The 12,723-nt window shown below is 44.2% G+C and overlaps 2 protein-coding genes across 4 annotated transcripts; one reads left to right on the top strand and one right to left on the bottom strand.

Annotated features, from left to right (window-relative positions):
* Positions 1–348: 348 nt before the first annotated feature.
* hsp90aa1.1 (heat shock protein 90, alpha (cytosolic), class A member 1, tandem duplicate 1) lies at positions 349–7,730 on the bottom strand. The gene is made up of 12 exons (XM_035617193.2): positions 7,578–7,730; positions 4,762–4,972; positions 3,735–3,884; positions 3,266–3,632; positions 3,018–3,151; positions 2,623–2,928; positions 2,359–2,524; positions 1,995–2,185; positions 1,707–1,854; positions 1,332–1,600; positions 892–1,225; positions 349–778 (listed from the first exon to the last, which is right to left on the bottom strand). The coding sequence occupies exons 3-12, from the start codon at positions 3,882–3,884 to the stop codon at positions 669–671; spliced, it is 2,175 nt and encodes a 724-aa protein (XP_035473086.1). The 5' UTR covers positions 4,762–4,972; positions 7,578–7,730; the 3' UTR covers positions 349–668.
* On the top strand, positions 6,882–11,879 carry wdr20b (WD repeat domain 20b). 3 transcript variants are annotated; one of them, XM_035617194.2, is made up of 4 exons: positions 6,883–7,177; positions 8,693–8,875; positions 9,004–10,437; positions 10,732–11,879. In XM_035617194.2, the coding sequence occupies exons 1-4, from the start codon at positions 6,929–6,931 to the stop codon at positions 10,786–10,788; spliced, it is 1,923 nt and encodes a 640-aa protein (XP_035473087.1). In that variant the 5' UTR covers positions 6,883–6,928; the 3' UTR covers positions 10,789–11,879. The 3 variants fall into 3 exon arrangements, with proteins under 3 accessions (XP_035473089.1, XP_035473087.1, XP_035473088.1); XM_035617196.2 differs by lacking the exon at positions 10,732–11,879 and having other exon boundaries at positions 6,882–7,177; positions 8,952–9,313; XM_035617195.2 differs by lacking the exon at positions 6,883–7,177 and having other exon boundaries at positions 8,735–8,875; positions 8,952–10,437.
* Positions 11,880–12,723: the final 844 nt, after the last annotated feature.

Here is a 12,723-nt window from a genome sequence, read left to right as displayed (position 1 = left end):
AAAGGAGGGGGAAGCTGTGCCGGGCGTAGAAACCGGAACGAATGTGTGTTCACTGAAGATTCCAGAACGTCCTAGTGAAACAGGATGAGTGGATCAAGTGGAAGTTGCTTCACTTGAATAACGTTGCACTATTTAAAAAAATACAAGTGTATGGTTGTTGTTGGGTTTTTTTTATACAAAAGGTAAAATTAAATCATACAAATTGTTTAAATTTACACAATGTATCTGACAAGGACGCACATTTTCACAGCAAACTCGTTTGCCAGACCCATTCCATTTATTCCTTGGTCATTCGGAAACAAACAAGCCATGACATTCAGCATGCCATAGACTCAGTCAGATCACAAATCTTATTTCAGGATAGATTTTATTACAAATTTGAATGCATTTAAATAAAAAAAATGTACCTGTTACAAAAAGAGACATGAGTCAAATGTGACTTCAGTCACTTCCCAGTGACTTTAGATCACTCTTAATGCTCGCCAGTAGTTTCATATTAAGCAGCTGTTATAATGTTGACTAAACCACACTGTGGCCTGCATTAATTCCATTAATTAACTCGTACTGACTAGTTAATACTGCTTGAGGCATGGGAGTTGTGTTTGATTGACTATTATAGAAGCCCTATATATTATAAAAAATAAAAATTAAGAAAGCAGGAAGGATCTTTAGTCAACTTCCTCCATTCTTGACGTGTCTTCATCGCCTTCCAAGATTGGCATGTCTTCATCAGCAGGCTGAATGAGGTCCTCCACCGCGGAATCATCATCATCAATGCCTGAGAATTAGAAAGAATTCATTAGCAGACAAAGACCATTATTAATGTACAATAGGAAGACAGATTCCTCTGTTGTTTGTCATGTGAATGAGTCAAGGAGAAAGAAAACGTACCCAGACCAAGCTTGATCATTCTGTAGATGCGGTTGGCGTGTGTCTGCGGGTCCTCCAGTGTGAATCCTGAAGACAGCAGGGCGGTTTCGTACAGGAGGATGACCAGGTCTTTAACAGCCTTATCGTTCTTGTCAACCTCTGCCTTCTCCCTCAAGGTCTCGACGATTGGATGCAGGGGATTGATCTCAAGATGCTTCTTAGCCGTCATGTAGCCCATGGTGGAGTTATCTCTCAGGGCCTGAGACTTCATGATCCTCTCCATGTTGGCCGTCCAACCGTAGGTGCTGGTAACGATGCAGCAGGGGGAAGCCACAAGGCGGTTGGAGACTACAACCTGTCAGTGAGGAAATGTGGCATTATTTTCCCATTCAAACAAAATTGGCCGTATTAAACTTATTGCAACTTGATATAGATGACAAATATTCTGCCATATCCCTTACCTTTTCAATCTTCTTGTCGAGGATGTCCTTCATGATCTTACAAAGGTTCTCAAACTTATTTTTGAGCTCATCCTGCTTCTTCTTTTCCTCGTCATCCTCGGGCAGCTCCAGGCCTTCCTTGGTCACTGAAACCAGGTTCTTGCCATCGTACTCCTTCAGCTGCTGGACACAGTACTCATCAATGGGCTCGATCATGTAGATGACCTCCAGGCCAGCTTTGCGCAGGCGCTCCACAAAGGCAGAGTTGGCCACCTGGTCTTTGGTCTCGCCTGTGAAAGGTAATTTAAGTTAATTTAATCCATATGTTAATTGGTAAAGAGAACATTGAAGTAAAAGTATAAAAAACAAATGAAAATCAATTCCAGAATAGCTCACCTGTGATGTAGTAGATGTGTTTCTGGTTGTCCTTCATGCGAGAAACATATTCCTTCAGGGAAACCACCTCATCTCCAGAGGCTGAAGTGTAGTAGCGCAGCATATCAGACAGCTTCTTCCTGTTCTGTGAATCCTCATGGATGCCAAGCTAAAAAAAAAAGAAACAACGTGTTACTAATATTAAAAATCAACCTAATGTATATATTCCTAATGTATAATGTATATATTCCTTGCTAATGTATATATTCCCTCTCAAAATGTATTCACGAAGAAGACAGATGAAATTACCTTAATGTTCTTGGAGAACTGTTCGTAGTATTTTTTATAGTTGTCCTTGTCCTCAGACAGTTCAGTGAAAAGTTCCATGCACTTCTTGACCAGGTTCTTGCGGATGACCTTCAGGATCTTGCTCTGCTGCAGCATCTCTCTGGAGATGTTCAGGGGCAGATCCTCCGAGTCCACCACACCCTTCATGAAATCTGAACAGAGAAGATAAAAACTGATTAGCCATCCAAAGCCAGGTCAAATTCATTTCTGAAAGGCAAAAACACAATAATCTCAATAATGAATATAGAGTTAAAATGCACAATTCTAGGGCTATTATATATTAAAATCACTCAGAACTAATATATATGAATAAAATGTTACTTACTGAGGTACTCTGGAATCAGTTCCTCACAGTTGTCCATGATGAAGACCCTGCGCACATAAAGCTTGATGTTGTTTCTCTTTTTCTTGTTTTCAAAGAGGTCAAATGCAGCTCTTCTTGGCACGAAGAGTAAGGCGCGGAACTCCAGCTGACCCTCCACTGAGAAATGCTGCGGGACACAAGTTAGAGGTATGAATTTATTAACTTGAATTTTTGTCAGTAGGTGATTTTTTTGGGGTATGATAATCATCAGTCGATTCAGCGTACCTTGACAGCCAGGTGGTCCTCCCAGTCGTTGGTGAGACTCTTGTAGAATTCTCCATATTCTTCATTTGTGATGTCATCGGGGTTACGGGTCCAGATAGGCTTGGTCTTGTTCAGCTCCTGAGCATCAATGTACTTTTCCTTGACCATCTTCTTCCTCTTGAGCTTGTTCTCCTTTGTGTCCTCGTCCTCATCGGAGCCAACATCCTCAATCTTTGGTTTGTCCTTGTTCTCAGCCGCATCTTTCTCAGCTTCCTCTTCCTTTTCTCCCTCCTCAAGGTCCACTTCTTTCTCCCTTGTCTTTTCCACCTTGGGTATAAGAGTGTCACTGTTATAAAATGTTATTATTACGTCTTTAGCTTGATTCTTACTGATATAAGGACTTTATAAGAACTTACATAAAGTGTAATAGGATAGCCAATGAACTGTGAATGCTTCTTTACAACTTCTTTGATGCGCTTCTCCTCACAGTATTCTGTCTGATCTTCCTTCAGGTGAAGGATCACTTTTGTGCCTCTGCCAATGGACTCTCCTAAAATTAACAATAAAATCGATGATGAGAGCAGTGCCAGGTAATGAATCAAATTATATTCATAATGGAAATTGTTAAGTGTAATGATATATCAGAGAGGGAAATAGAAGTTACCAGGATCAGGTTTGACTGTGAATGAGCCTCCAGCTGAAGACTCCCACAGATACTGCTCGTCATCGTTGTGCTTGGTGATGACTGTCACCTTCTCCGCCACCAGGTAGGCAGAGTAGAAACCCACACCAAACTGCCCGATCATGGAGATGTCGGCTCCAGCCTGCAGAGCCTCCATGAAAGCCTTGGTGCCCGATTTTGCGATTGTGCCCAGGTTGTTGATCAGGTCAGCCTTGGTCATGCCGATACCTGTGTCAAACAGGGTCAGGGTGCGAGCGTGCAGGTCGGGCGTGACTTCAATCTTCAGCTCCTTGCAGGACTCAAGTCTGCTGGGGTCTGTCAAGCTTTCATATCTGATTTTGTCCAAAGCCTGCCCAGAAGGGATGAGTGTTAAAAAAAAGTGCAATAAATTTGTTTGTTTACTTTTTTTTCACTAGGCAACAAATGGTGATAAAATGCTGCTTTGACTTACATCTGAGGAGTTTGAGATGAGCTCCCTAAGGAAGATCTCTTTGTTTGAGTAGAAAGTGTTGATAATAAGGGACATGAGCTGAGCAATCTCAGCCTGGAAGGCAAAGGTCTCAGCCTCCTCCTCCATGACGGGTCCTGCTTTCTCAGGCATCTAAAAGAAAGCATGCGTTACATTATGTTTAATAAAAATCTTAATAATCATTACTCTCATAGAAAATCATTCTTGGAAATAGTTTCCTGTAGTTATATTTGAATTATCTTCCTCCCTCTCGTTGCAGACAGCCTCATGGCTTGAGCGGTTTAGCCATTGCTGATGCTAGATGAACACATGTTCCTTCTGTCAATCAAAGACTTGCCATTTGGACAATGGGTGGAGCTCTGATGCTTTTCCCAACCCCCAACGGCTGCAACATGTGTCATTTTACACCTCTATGTTAAAGGAAAGAATACTGGCTTGCAATCAAAAGACAAAAGGAAGAATAAGTTTGGTTTAAACCATAGAGCAGTGAAGATTTTATTAAATCTGTTTAAATGACTTTTTATTGAGCATTAAACTGTTCTGCCTTGTAGTAACATTACTTCAATTCCTAGTTATATATGTTCACGGTTGTACAAGTTTGATCCATTTGATTCCATTGCATTCAAATTCATTGTGTTTCTATAATAATGTACTTCACTAAGATGCTAATGTGCTGCATTTGCTTTTTGTGCCAACTGCTCTTTCTGCCCATTCGCCATTACCCTCCTACTCAGGGTCACCCTGCTTGCCATGTGCTCCTTGCATGTTTCAGACTCACAGAGATACATCTGGATTACGTGTAATTGTATTCATGTTTTTGTGATTTTTATCATTAAATTGTTTTATTTCTCATGTAACCTTGTTTAGTAGAAGGTATGTTACTCTCTCTTCCTCTGTGTTCTCTACCATTTAAGCACTCGATGTACAGTTCATTTTATTTTTTGCAATTCTCCTTTTAACTGTAACGCAATAAGACAGCTGCACTTGATTTTAGTTACTCCAGTCTTACCTTAAGTACAATCTTGTCTTCTGTGACTTCAACACTGAACTGATCTTCTCCTCTTGAAGAGCCCCAAAGGTGTGCGTAGCTGCTTCTGTGGGCAGTAAGTTTCTCTGGGTGTGTTCCAATGAGTAGCTTTTGAGTCTGTGCAGAGCCCACGACATGCCGGTGTCTTTTTATACTTCAGGGGTGGTTTCTCGAAGCTCCCATTCAGAAGCTTCTAGAAGATACATGCAGTAAGGGGGTGTTAGGGAAAGGACTGGAAGGGGGGGGAGTGAGACCCCATGAGTCCTAAAGTTTATGTGTCCTTATAGGGCCGCACAGTCACAAGGAGTGCCTGTCACTCACATCGAGAGCTCTCCTGATAGCTTGTCTGGCTGTTGGGCCCCATACCCCCCCTGTAAGCGTCACAGCTGTGCATTGCCTTTGCTATCAGCTGCTGTCTTAGTGCCCCTCTGGACACACACATACACACCATATGGACAAGCTTGTCTCTTTTTTTGGTGTGCAAAATTGGAGTGAATCTTAAAGGTTTGACACATTTTAGGACAGACCATTGGTTATGTGTCACATATCTCAGAGAAGCTGAGATACACATGAAATAAAATTGGCCCTCAGATTTCCTTGTGTCTGCTAGGCTTTATGTTATACCTTTTAACACAATTAACAATAATGCTAATAATTATAAACTTTATTGTAGCCATCTCTTTGCACAAGATCCAATTACTAATAATCTGATTAGGCCCTTCATCAGTGGATGGAGTTCACAAACAAAATCATACAGCCATCATATGGCAAATGTGCCATAATTGTAAAAGCGTTTTTTTTCTCTCTTATTCTCTGCATTTCAGTTTGCTCTAGTCCAATGACAAAAGCCAACATGTGAAATAATATGAGAAAAAAGCAATGTGAACTGGGATGACTTTCGAACATGAAAACTTTCTCAGTATTAAGTAACACAGGAGGGATCTTATGCTGAGTAAAAGAAACATGATTTTGAGCTTTGACAGCAAAAAAAAAAGATAAAACAGAATCCTAAATTCTTGTATATCACGTGTGGCATGGCTATATAAGAAACCTGGAGAGTTCTATAATGCAGGGAATAAAAATCACATATCTTTATAATTAGAAAATTTGTAAAACATACAGTCTTTTAACAAAACTTGCAATATATAAAAATAACTTGCTTTAGAAATTTTCAAATGAGGGACTATACAGTACACACAGCCTTGCTTAAGATACAAGACTAGAAATCTCTAGTCCACTGTGGGTGTTGGTGACTGCAGCTGACCAGAGGATGGCAGCATATTACACTAGCTTAACATCTATGTTACATAATCCAAATGTTCCCAGTTGACAGCAGACACTACTAGAAGCTGGCTGTGTCCCTGTAACTGAGAAACACGGAAAACTGTCGCAATCACTGCAAGGTGATAGTCTCTGAAATAGAGAGCCAGATTCCCCATAGTTTAAATAGTTTGCTAGATTAAGATGGTGAGTCCACACTTGTGTGAACTGGCGTGATAAACAAATTGATATTTTGGGAATTTGGAATGGATGGATGTACTGCAGGCTATATCCAGGGACATCTCTTACTTGAGTCCACTGGGTTTCAATTGAACAGGTTCTATCAAGGATAACATTGCATCTCTTGTCCACTATGAATTATTTCATATAGTTTTAAAGCTATTATGTATTTCTATCATTTTTCTTTATTTTTTCTCACAGAGTTAAGTAAAATATACAAATTGCTGTCATTTTAAAAATGTCCAACATTTGTTTCTTATAGTAGCGACTCGTTGTTTGTATTTTTATACAATTGTGATTTTATATATTTTTAAAAATATTATTTTCTGCGTTGGCAATATTCAGTAGACATTCTGCATGTTATTCCATGATTGTTATAGCTGTTTTATTTTACTTTATGTCATTTTATTTTGAAAGAAACGATATCGAGTATGTGTATGTTGTATTTCGGGCAATGTCTTTATAATTTCTCGACTACTAGCTGCGGATAATGGTGTGTGACACCGAGAACTGCACCCATACTCTGTACAGTTTGGTCCCACATGACTTTCTATTTCTCTGTACGCATGGCTGCTGGGTTCCAACGGTCCGGCACATGCGCAGCGGGCAACATCCGGGGCTCGGACAAGGATGAACGCAAGTTTCCAAGATGGCGGCGGAGGGAGGAGGGAAGGAGATGAACGAAATTAAAACTCAATTCACCACTCGGGAAGGCGTCTACAAACTCCTCACGCACTCCGAATACAGTCGCCCGAACAGGGTGCCTTTCAACTCGCAGGGCTCCAACCCCGTCAAGGTCTCCTTCGTCAACGTGAACGACCAGTCTGGCAACGGCGACAGGATCTGTTTCAATGTGGGCCGGGAGCTGTACTTTTACATCTACAAAGGCGTGAGAAAGGTAAACACTATCGACCGCGGCGGCGGAGCCCGCGCTGTCCGCGAGCAGCCGGTCGGCTTGGCACCTTGAGACGCGCCGCCCGCCGCCTGTCAACCCTCGTAGCCGCTGTCATTGAAGTGCGCAGGCAGCCGAGACAAGGCCATGTAGCAGACCTAGCTAAGTTAGGAGCTAATTAGCATTCTTAGCTAACGTCGCCACAGTTGTTGTTTTGTTTTTTCTGCCTCGGCGACACTTCAGAGTGCCTCCGGTTGTTCGACCTCCCAGTCCGCGACAAGCTGAGGCACGAGGGTTCCGCGGCGAACCGCGTAGCGCGCGCGCGTGTGAAGATGTGTCGTGTCATGTCTCACGGTGTGTTTGTTTATCCTGGGTCTCTGCGTGACGAGCTGTCAACGGTGCTCACCGGCAGTGTCAACCCGGGTGCTCCTCTCTCACAGCCAGGAGTCGATCACGGTGTACGACGTTGGCGTGGAAGCCGCCTCTGATGTAACAAAGTGGGGACCCCACTGTCACGGTTGCAATGCACTGCGATCCACTTGGTGGCTCGTACACCGCGGCGACGCCACTGCAGCAAGCCACGCTCGGGCTCGTGCAGCAGCAGCGGCGGGTGACGGAGGGGGATCGTGCTGTTGCTCTGGCGACCTCTGAAACAGACACAGAAAGCTCACAGCCTCTACGATTGTTTCGAGATCCAAGAGTAACCAGCAATGATGTAACATCTCTCCCCTCTGTAGACCTGGAGCCAAACCAGCCAAAAACAGGGTTAACATAGTGTTTGATTTTTCAATATTCAAAGAAGTTGCGAACTATTACATCAGTGGGTACATGTACATGTCTGCTTTAAAGGGCAGTGGTCTGGCAGTCATGATAATGAGTTACCATGGTCTGTTTCGTCTAAGGCTTCATCGCAGCGCTGGTTTCATGGCAAATAAGACACATCAAAGTAGAGGATCTTATCCAGAAGGTAGAAGACAGAAACAGGGTCACGTTGGTTCTAAATCAAGTGGATGTAACCTCAATCCCCTGGTGCAGGAAGTCAAACTGCAGTTGAACTACATTATGTAGTTGAAGTAGACAATGACTTCCAATGTGTCAGAATCCCTTATTTTATCATGTACCTGGAAACTTGGGTTGGCACTGGTTGTAGCTATAGTGGCCAACATTGCTTTAGACCTAATGGTCCCGAGCAAGTATTCAGAAGTGGATTAAAAGTTGATGTGACCCCCATTCCTGGCATTCTGAGCTGTGATCACTTATTCCCTGCCCATGTTGGAGAGAATCATGTAATTTATAGGCTTGATGTTCTTTATTGTGACTGTAATTGAAATGGATTATGTGTCAATAGTTGTGGATTATTAGAGGTCACTCTGGAGGAGGAATTGTGATCAGGATCAAAGTAAACAGTAGCTAAGTATGGCATGTTTAATTTTTGTCTGTTCTCAGCAGTTTCAAGATGGCTATTGCTACGGATTCAAAACTGACTTGCATGTTTTCTGTGTGCATGTGTGATCGTTCTAGGCTGCTGATCTGAGTAAGCCCATAGACAAGAGGATATACAAAGGAACGCAGCCTACGTGTCATGATTTCAACCCACTCACAGCTACAGCAGAGAGCGTCTCCCTGCTGGTGGGCTTTTCCGCAGGCCAAGTGCAGCTCATAGACCCAATAAAGAAGGAGACCAGCAAACTCTTCAATGAAGAGGTGGGTTTGAGGATCTTCTACTGGAGTCATGTTTGTAATCATTACTATTGCAGTAATAGATTAACCGGCTGACCAGTCCCTCTGTGTTTTTTTCTCTCTCTCGCTTTGTTTGTCCATCTTTCCCCCAGAGACTCATAGACAAGACGAGAGTAACATGTGTACGATGGGTTCCTGGGTCCGAGAGCCTGTTCCTGGTGGCTCACTCCAGTGGCAGCATGTACTTGTACAACGTGGAAAACACCTGTGGCACCACGGCGCCTCACTACCAGCTCCTGAAGCAGGGTGAAAACTATGCCGTGCATACCTGCAAGAGCAAGTCGGCTCGTAATCCGTTACTTCGCTGGACAGTCGGGGAAGGCGCACTAAATGAGTTTGCCTTCTCCCCGGATGGCAAGTTTCTGGCCTGTGCGAGCCAGGACGGCTTCCTGCGGGTGTTTGGCTTTGACGCCGCGGAGCTCCATGGAACAATGAAGAGCTACTTTGGCGGCTTACTGTGCGTGTGCTGGAGCCCAGATGGACGATACATTGTGGCGGGAGGGGAGGACGACCTGGTGACGGTGTGGTCGTTTTCCGACTGCAGAGTGATCGCACGGGGACATGGCCACAAGTCGTGGGTGAGTGTGGTGGCGTTTGACCACTGCACCACAAGCGTGGAAGACGGCGACCCCCCTGCTGAGTTCAGTGGCAGTGACGAGGAATTCCATGAGCAAGTTCACTTTGGTGCGGGCAGAGACCGAGCTAACAGCTCTCATTCTCGGCTTTCTAAAAGAAACTCTACAGACAGTAGGCCCGTCAGTGTGACGTACAGATTTGGCTCAGTGGGCCAGGATACTCAGCTGTGTTTGTGGGACATTACTGAGGACATTCTATTCCCTCACCTCCCTCTGTCCCGTACTAGGACTCACACTAATGTTATGGGTGCCGCAAGCCCTCCAGCCACTGGACAAACTACTACGACTACTGTATCCACCATCCCCACCCCCACCACCACCACCACCACCACCACCACCACTAATCCCAGTGGCACAAATGGTAAAGACAATGTGAGCAACAGCAGCTCCAGTGGTAACACCGCTAACTCCCTCCCCAGCACCCTGCCTCGGTCCAATAGCTTGCCCCACTCCTCCAACCCAGCAGGGGGCAGCACCCCCAACAGTCACACGGTCAGCAACAGCAGCACCGCAACCACCAAGGGCAACAGCATCATTGACAGCGCTTTCATCGCCACCGGAGTGAGCAAGTTTGCAACGCTGTCGCTACACGACTCGCGCAAGGAGCGCCACGAGAAGGACCACAAGCGGAACCACAGCATGGGCCATATCAGCAGCAAGAGCAGCGACAAGCTCAACCAGCTCAGCTCGACGCGGACGGTGAAGGCCGACGCGGCCAAGACTCTGGGCACCATGCTGTGCCCGCGCATGGACGAAGTGCCACTGCTCGAGCCGCTGGTGTGCAAGAAGATCGCTCACGAGAGACTCACTGTGTTAATCTTCCTTGAGGACTGTCTGGTAACAGCCTGTCAGGAGGGTTTCGTTTGCACATGGGCTAGGCCTGGGAAAGTGGTGAGTGACAGGCCCCACGAGGATACTGTCATGTGACCCCTCTCAAACCCCACATTGCTTCTAGTACAGGAATTTCTCTCGCTGCGTTCAGAAGCGGTTAATGCCACTGTGTGCGTTTTGCTCCCGGTGATTTCACGTCAGATTTACACTAAAGCCCTCAGCATTTTTATGGCTACCGCACTAGCACACCCTCTTCCGACAGTAAACCTCATGGCCTCGCTATTCTGCCCGCTTGTATTACATTCACATTACACTGTTGTTTGTTATCATTGTGTGTTATCTGTCTCTCCACAGGGATTGCTCTCATCTCAAAACAACCCAGCCAACTCCCCCAGTGGAACAGTAGTATAGCCCCAGTGCTGGTGCTGCTAATGACAGCTCCATGCAACAGAGGCGGGGGATGACCAAGGCCAAGGCCCTGCAGCGCTTCTTCACACACTCTCACACACCACATGACCTCCAGTGTCACCTTCATTCTCATCACTACGGCCACTCAGATGTTCTCTTTTGTGTTACTGCTTATGTTTATATAACTGATGTTGGCCAAGCCAGGGTTAGGAACCTGCCACCCCCCTCCCTTTTTTTTTTCCTGTCTGGAGGTGAAATGGGTGCTATTGCAAGTAAGAGGGCAAGCTTTAAATCATCCAGGAGGTTTATGAAAGGGACTTACCACATCCGCAGTCATATCAAGTCGTTTAATTCGGTCACATTTTCAATATTTTGTTTCTCCAAATGTATTCAGAGATAGAGGGAATGTGATGAAGCATTGTTTCTGAGCAGCAGCATTTCCTTAGTGCCGTCTCTTTAATTTTTTTTTCTTTAACCTCCTGGGTGATCCCTTGCGCAGCCACATTCCTTGAAACACCTGCTCAAGAGAGACTGGAACTTCCTTTTACCTACTTCCTTTACAAATATTTCAATCAGAGGTATCACACTTAAAAGTGTATTTTGCACAGATCGACTTTCATTCTTTTCCTCTCTTTTTTTTCCCTTTTTGAATTCATGACAGTGGAACACAAGCAAACTAATGTTTGGACAGTTTTGGAAGCACTTGGGGGAAACGGCATGTTATTGCCTCCTGTCTCAACGCTGGATGCTGCAATCATAGTTTTTTACATGGAAAAAAAGTTGTTTGCACTTAATAGTTTGTTAGAGGAGAAATGGCTTTACATTTTTGGAGTGTGTAAGGACTCCCTGACAAGGTTGAAATATAAATAGAATTAAAAAGAAACTTTGTATCTATTGAGCATTTATTTTAATATTGTTTCAGATTAAATGGTCCCTGTATTATATGTAAATATTGTACTTCAATGATTTATGGGTGAAAAACCGTCATTACATTAGTTGAAAGATCCTCATTTCAGAAAATCGTGCTATTTCTAATACAGAAAACAAACCTATACCTAATATTAAAAAGGAATCTTGATTATGCAGGTGAAAAATGTTTCTTTTCTGTTGTACATAAAGAGAATTCAGGTGTATTTTTATTAATGACAAAGTTTGGTATAAGAGATGTATGAAATCCTCTCGTCTAACAGGTAGTGCTGAACGCTTTGTGGCACTGTCGCTGCAGATTCCTTTTACAACGTAGGCAGGTAGGCGCAGACGCAGCGGCCGAATTCAGCCATCACTCCGAGCTCAGGTAAACCACAGGAAGACTAACGCTGGCATAGCCCCCCACCCAGCCCCACTACCTAGCACTAGCCTCATCCATCGACATGCGTGTGAATTCACTTTAACTAACAAATAAGGCCGACAACCATGTTCTGCAGAGGGGACTGAAACCCTGCGACTCCTGTTGTTGTGGGTAATAACATCTCAACTGATGCTGAACTTGTGAACAAACTTCTTTGACACTGTGTTGAACACCCAAATGACTTGATGGTGGTGTGCGGTGCTTGGAAGGAAGGGCGGTGGTTTCAAGCACCTGCAATGGAAGAGTTAGGATTTAAAAAAATAAAAAATAGTAGGAGCCTTTTCCTCTGTGACGCCTATTAAAACAGCTTTGACAGACTTAAAGTTCTGTTTGTGTTCTTATTACATATGGTACAGTAATCGCCACGTGAAACCATGTCTGCATTCAACATACTGTGATTGTGGTATTTCATGCGCCCCTTCACATAAGGGCAGAGAACACAACATGAATTTATTACTGAGAGTATCCTGCTGAGAGAATGAACACAGATGCTGACCCATATCAGCCCACGGGGTGTCACACATGAAGAAGAAAAAAAAGGTACTCCCATAAGCATTTAGCTTAGCCACAGAAGGCCCGTCCCCGTACCA

This window comes from Scophthalmus maximus, chromosome 18, assembly GCF_022379125.1.
Source record: "Scophthalmus maximus strain ysfricsl-2021 chromosome 18, ASM2237912v1, whole genome shotgun sequence".
In the NCBI taxonomy this organism is placed as follows: domain Eukaryota; kingdom Metazoa; phylum Chordata; class Actinopteri; order Pleuronectiformes; family Scophthalmidae; genus Scophthalmus; species Scophthalmus maximus.
Note: the sequence above shows the minus strand (reverse complement) of the source record. Positions and strands in the feature narration are given on the sequence as shown.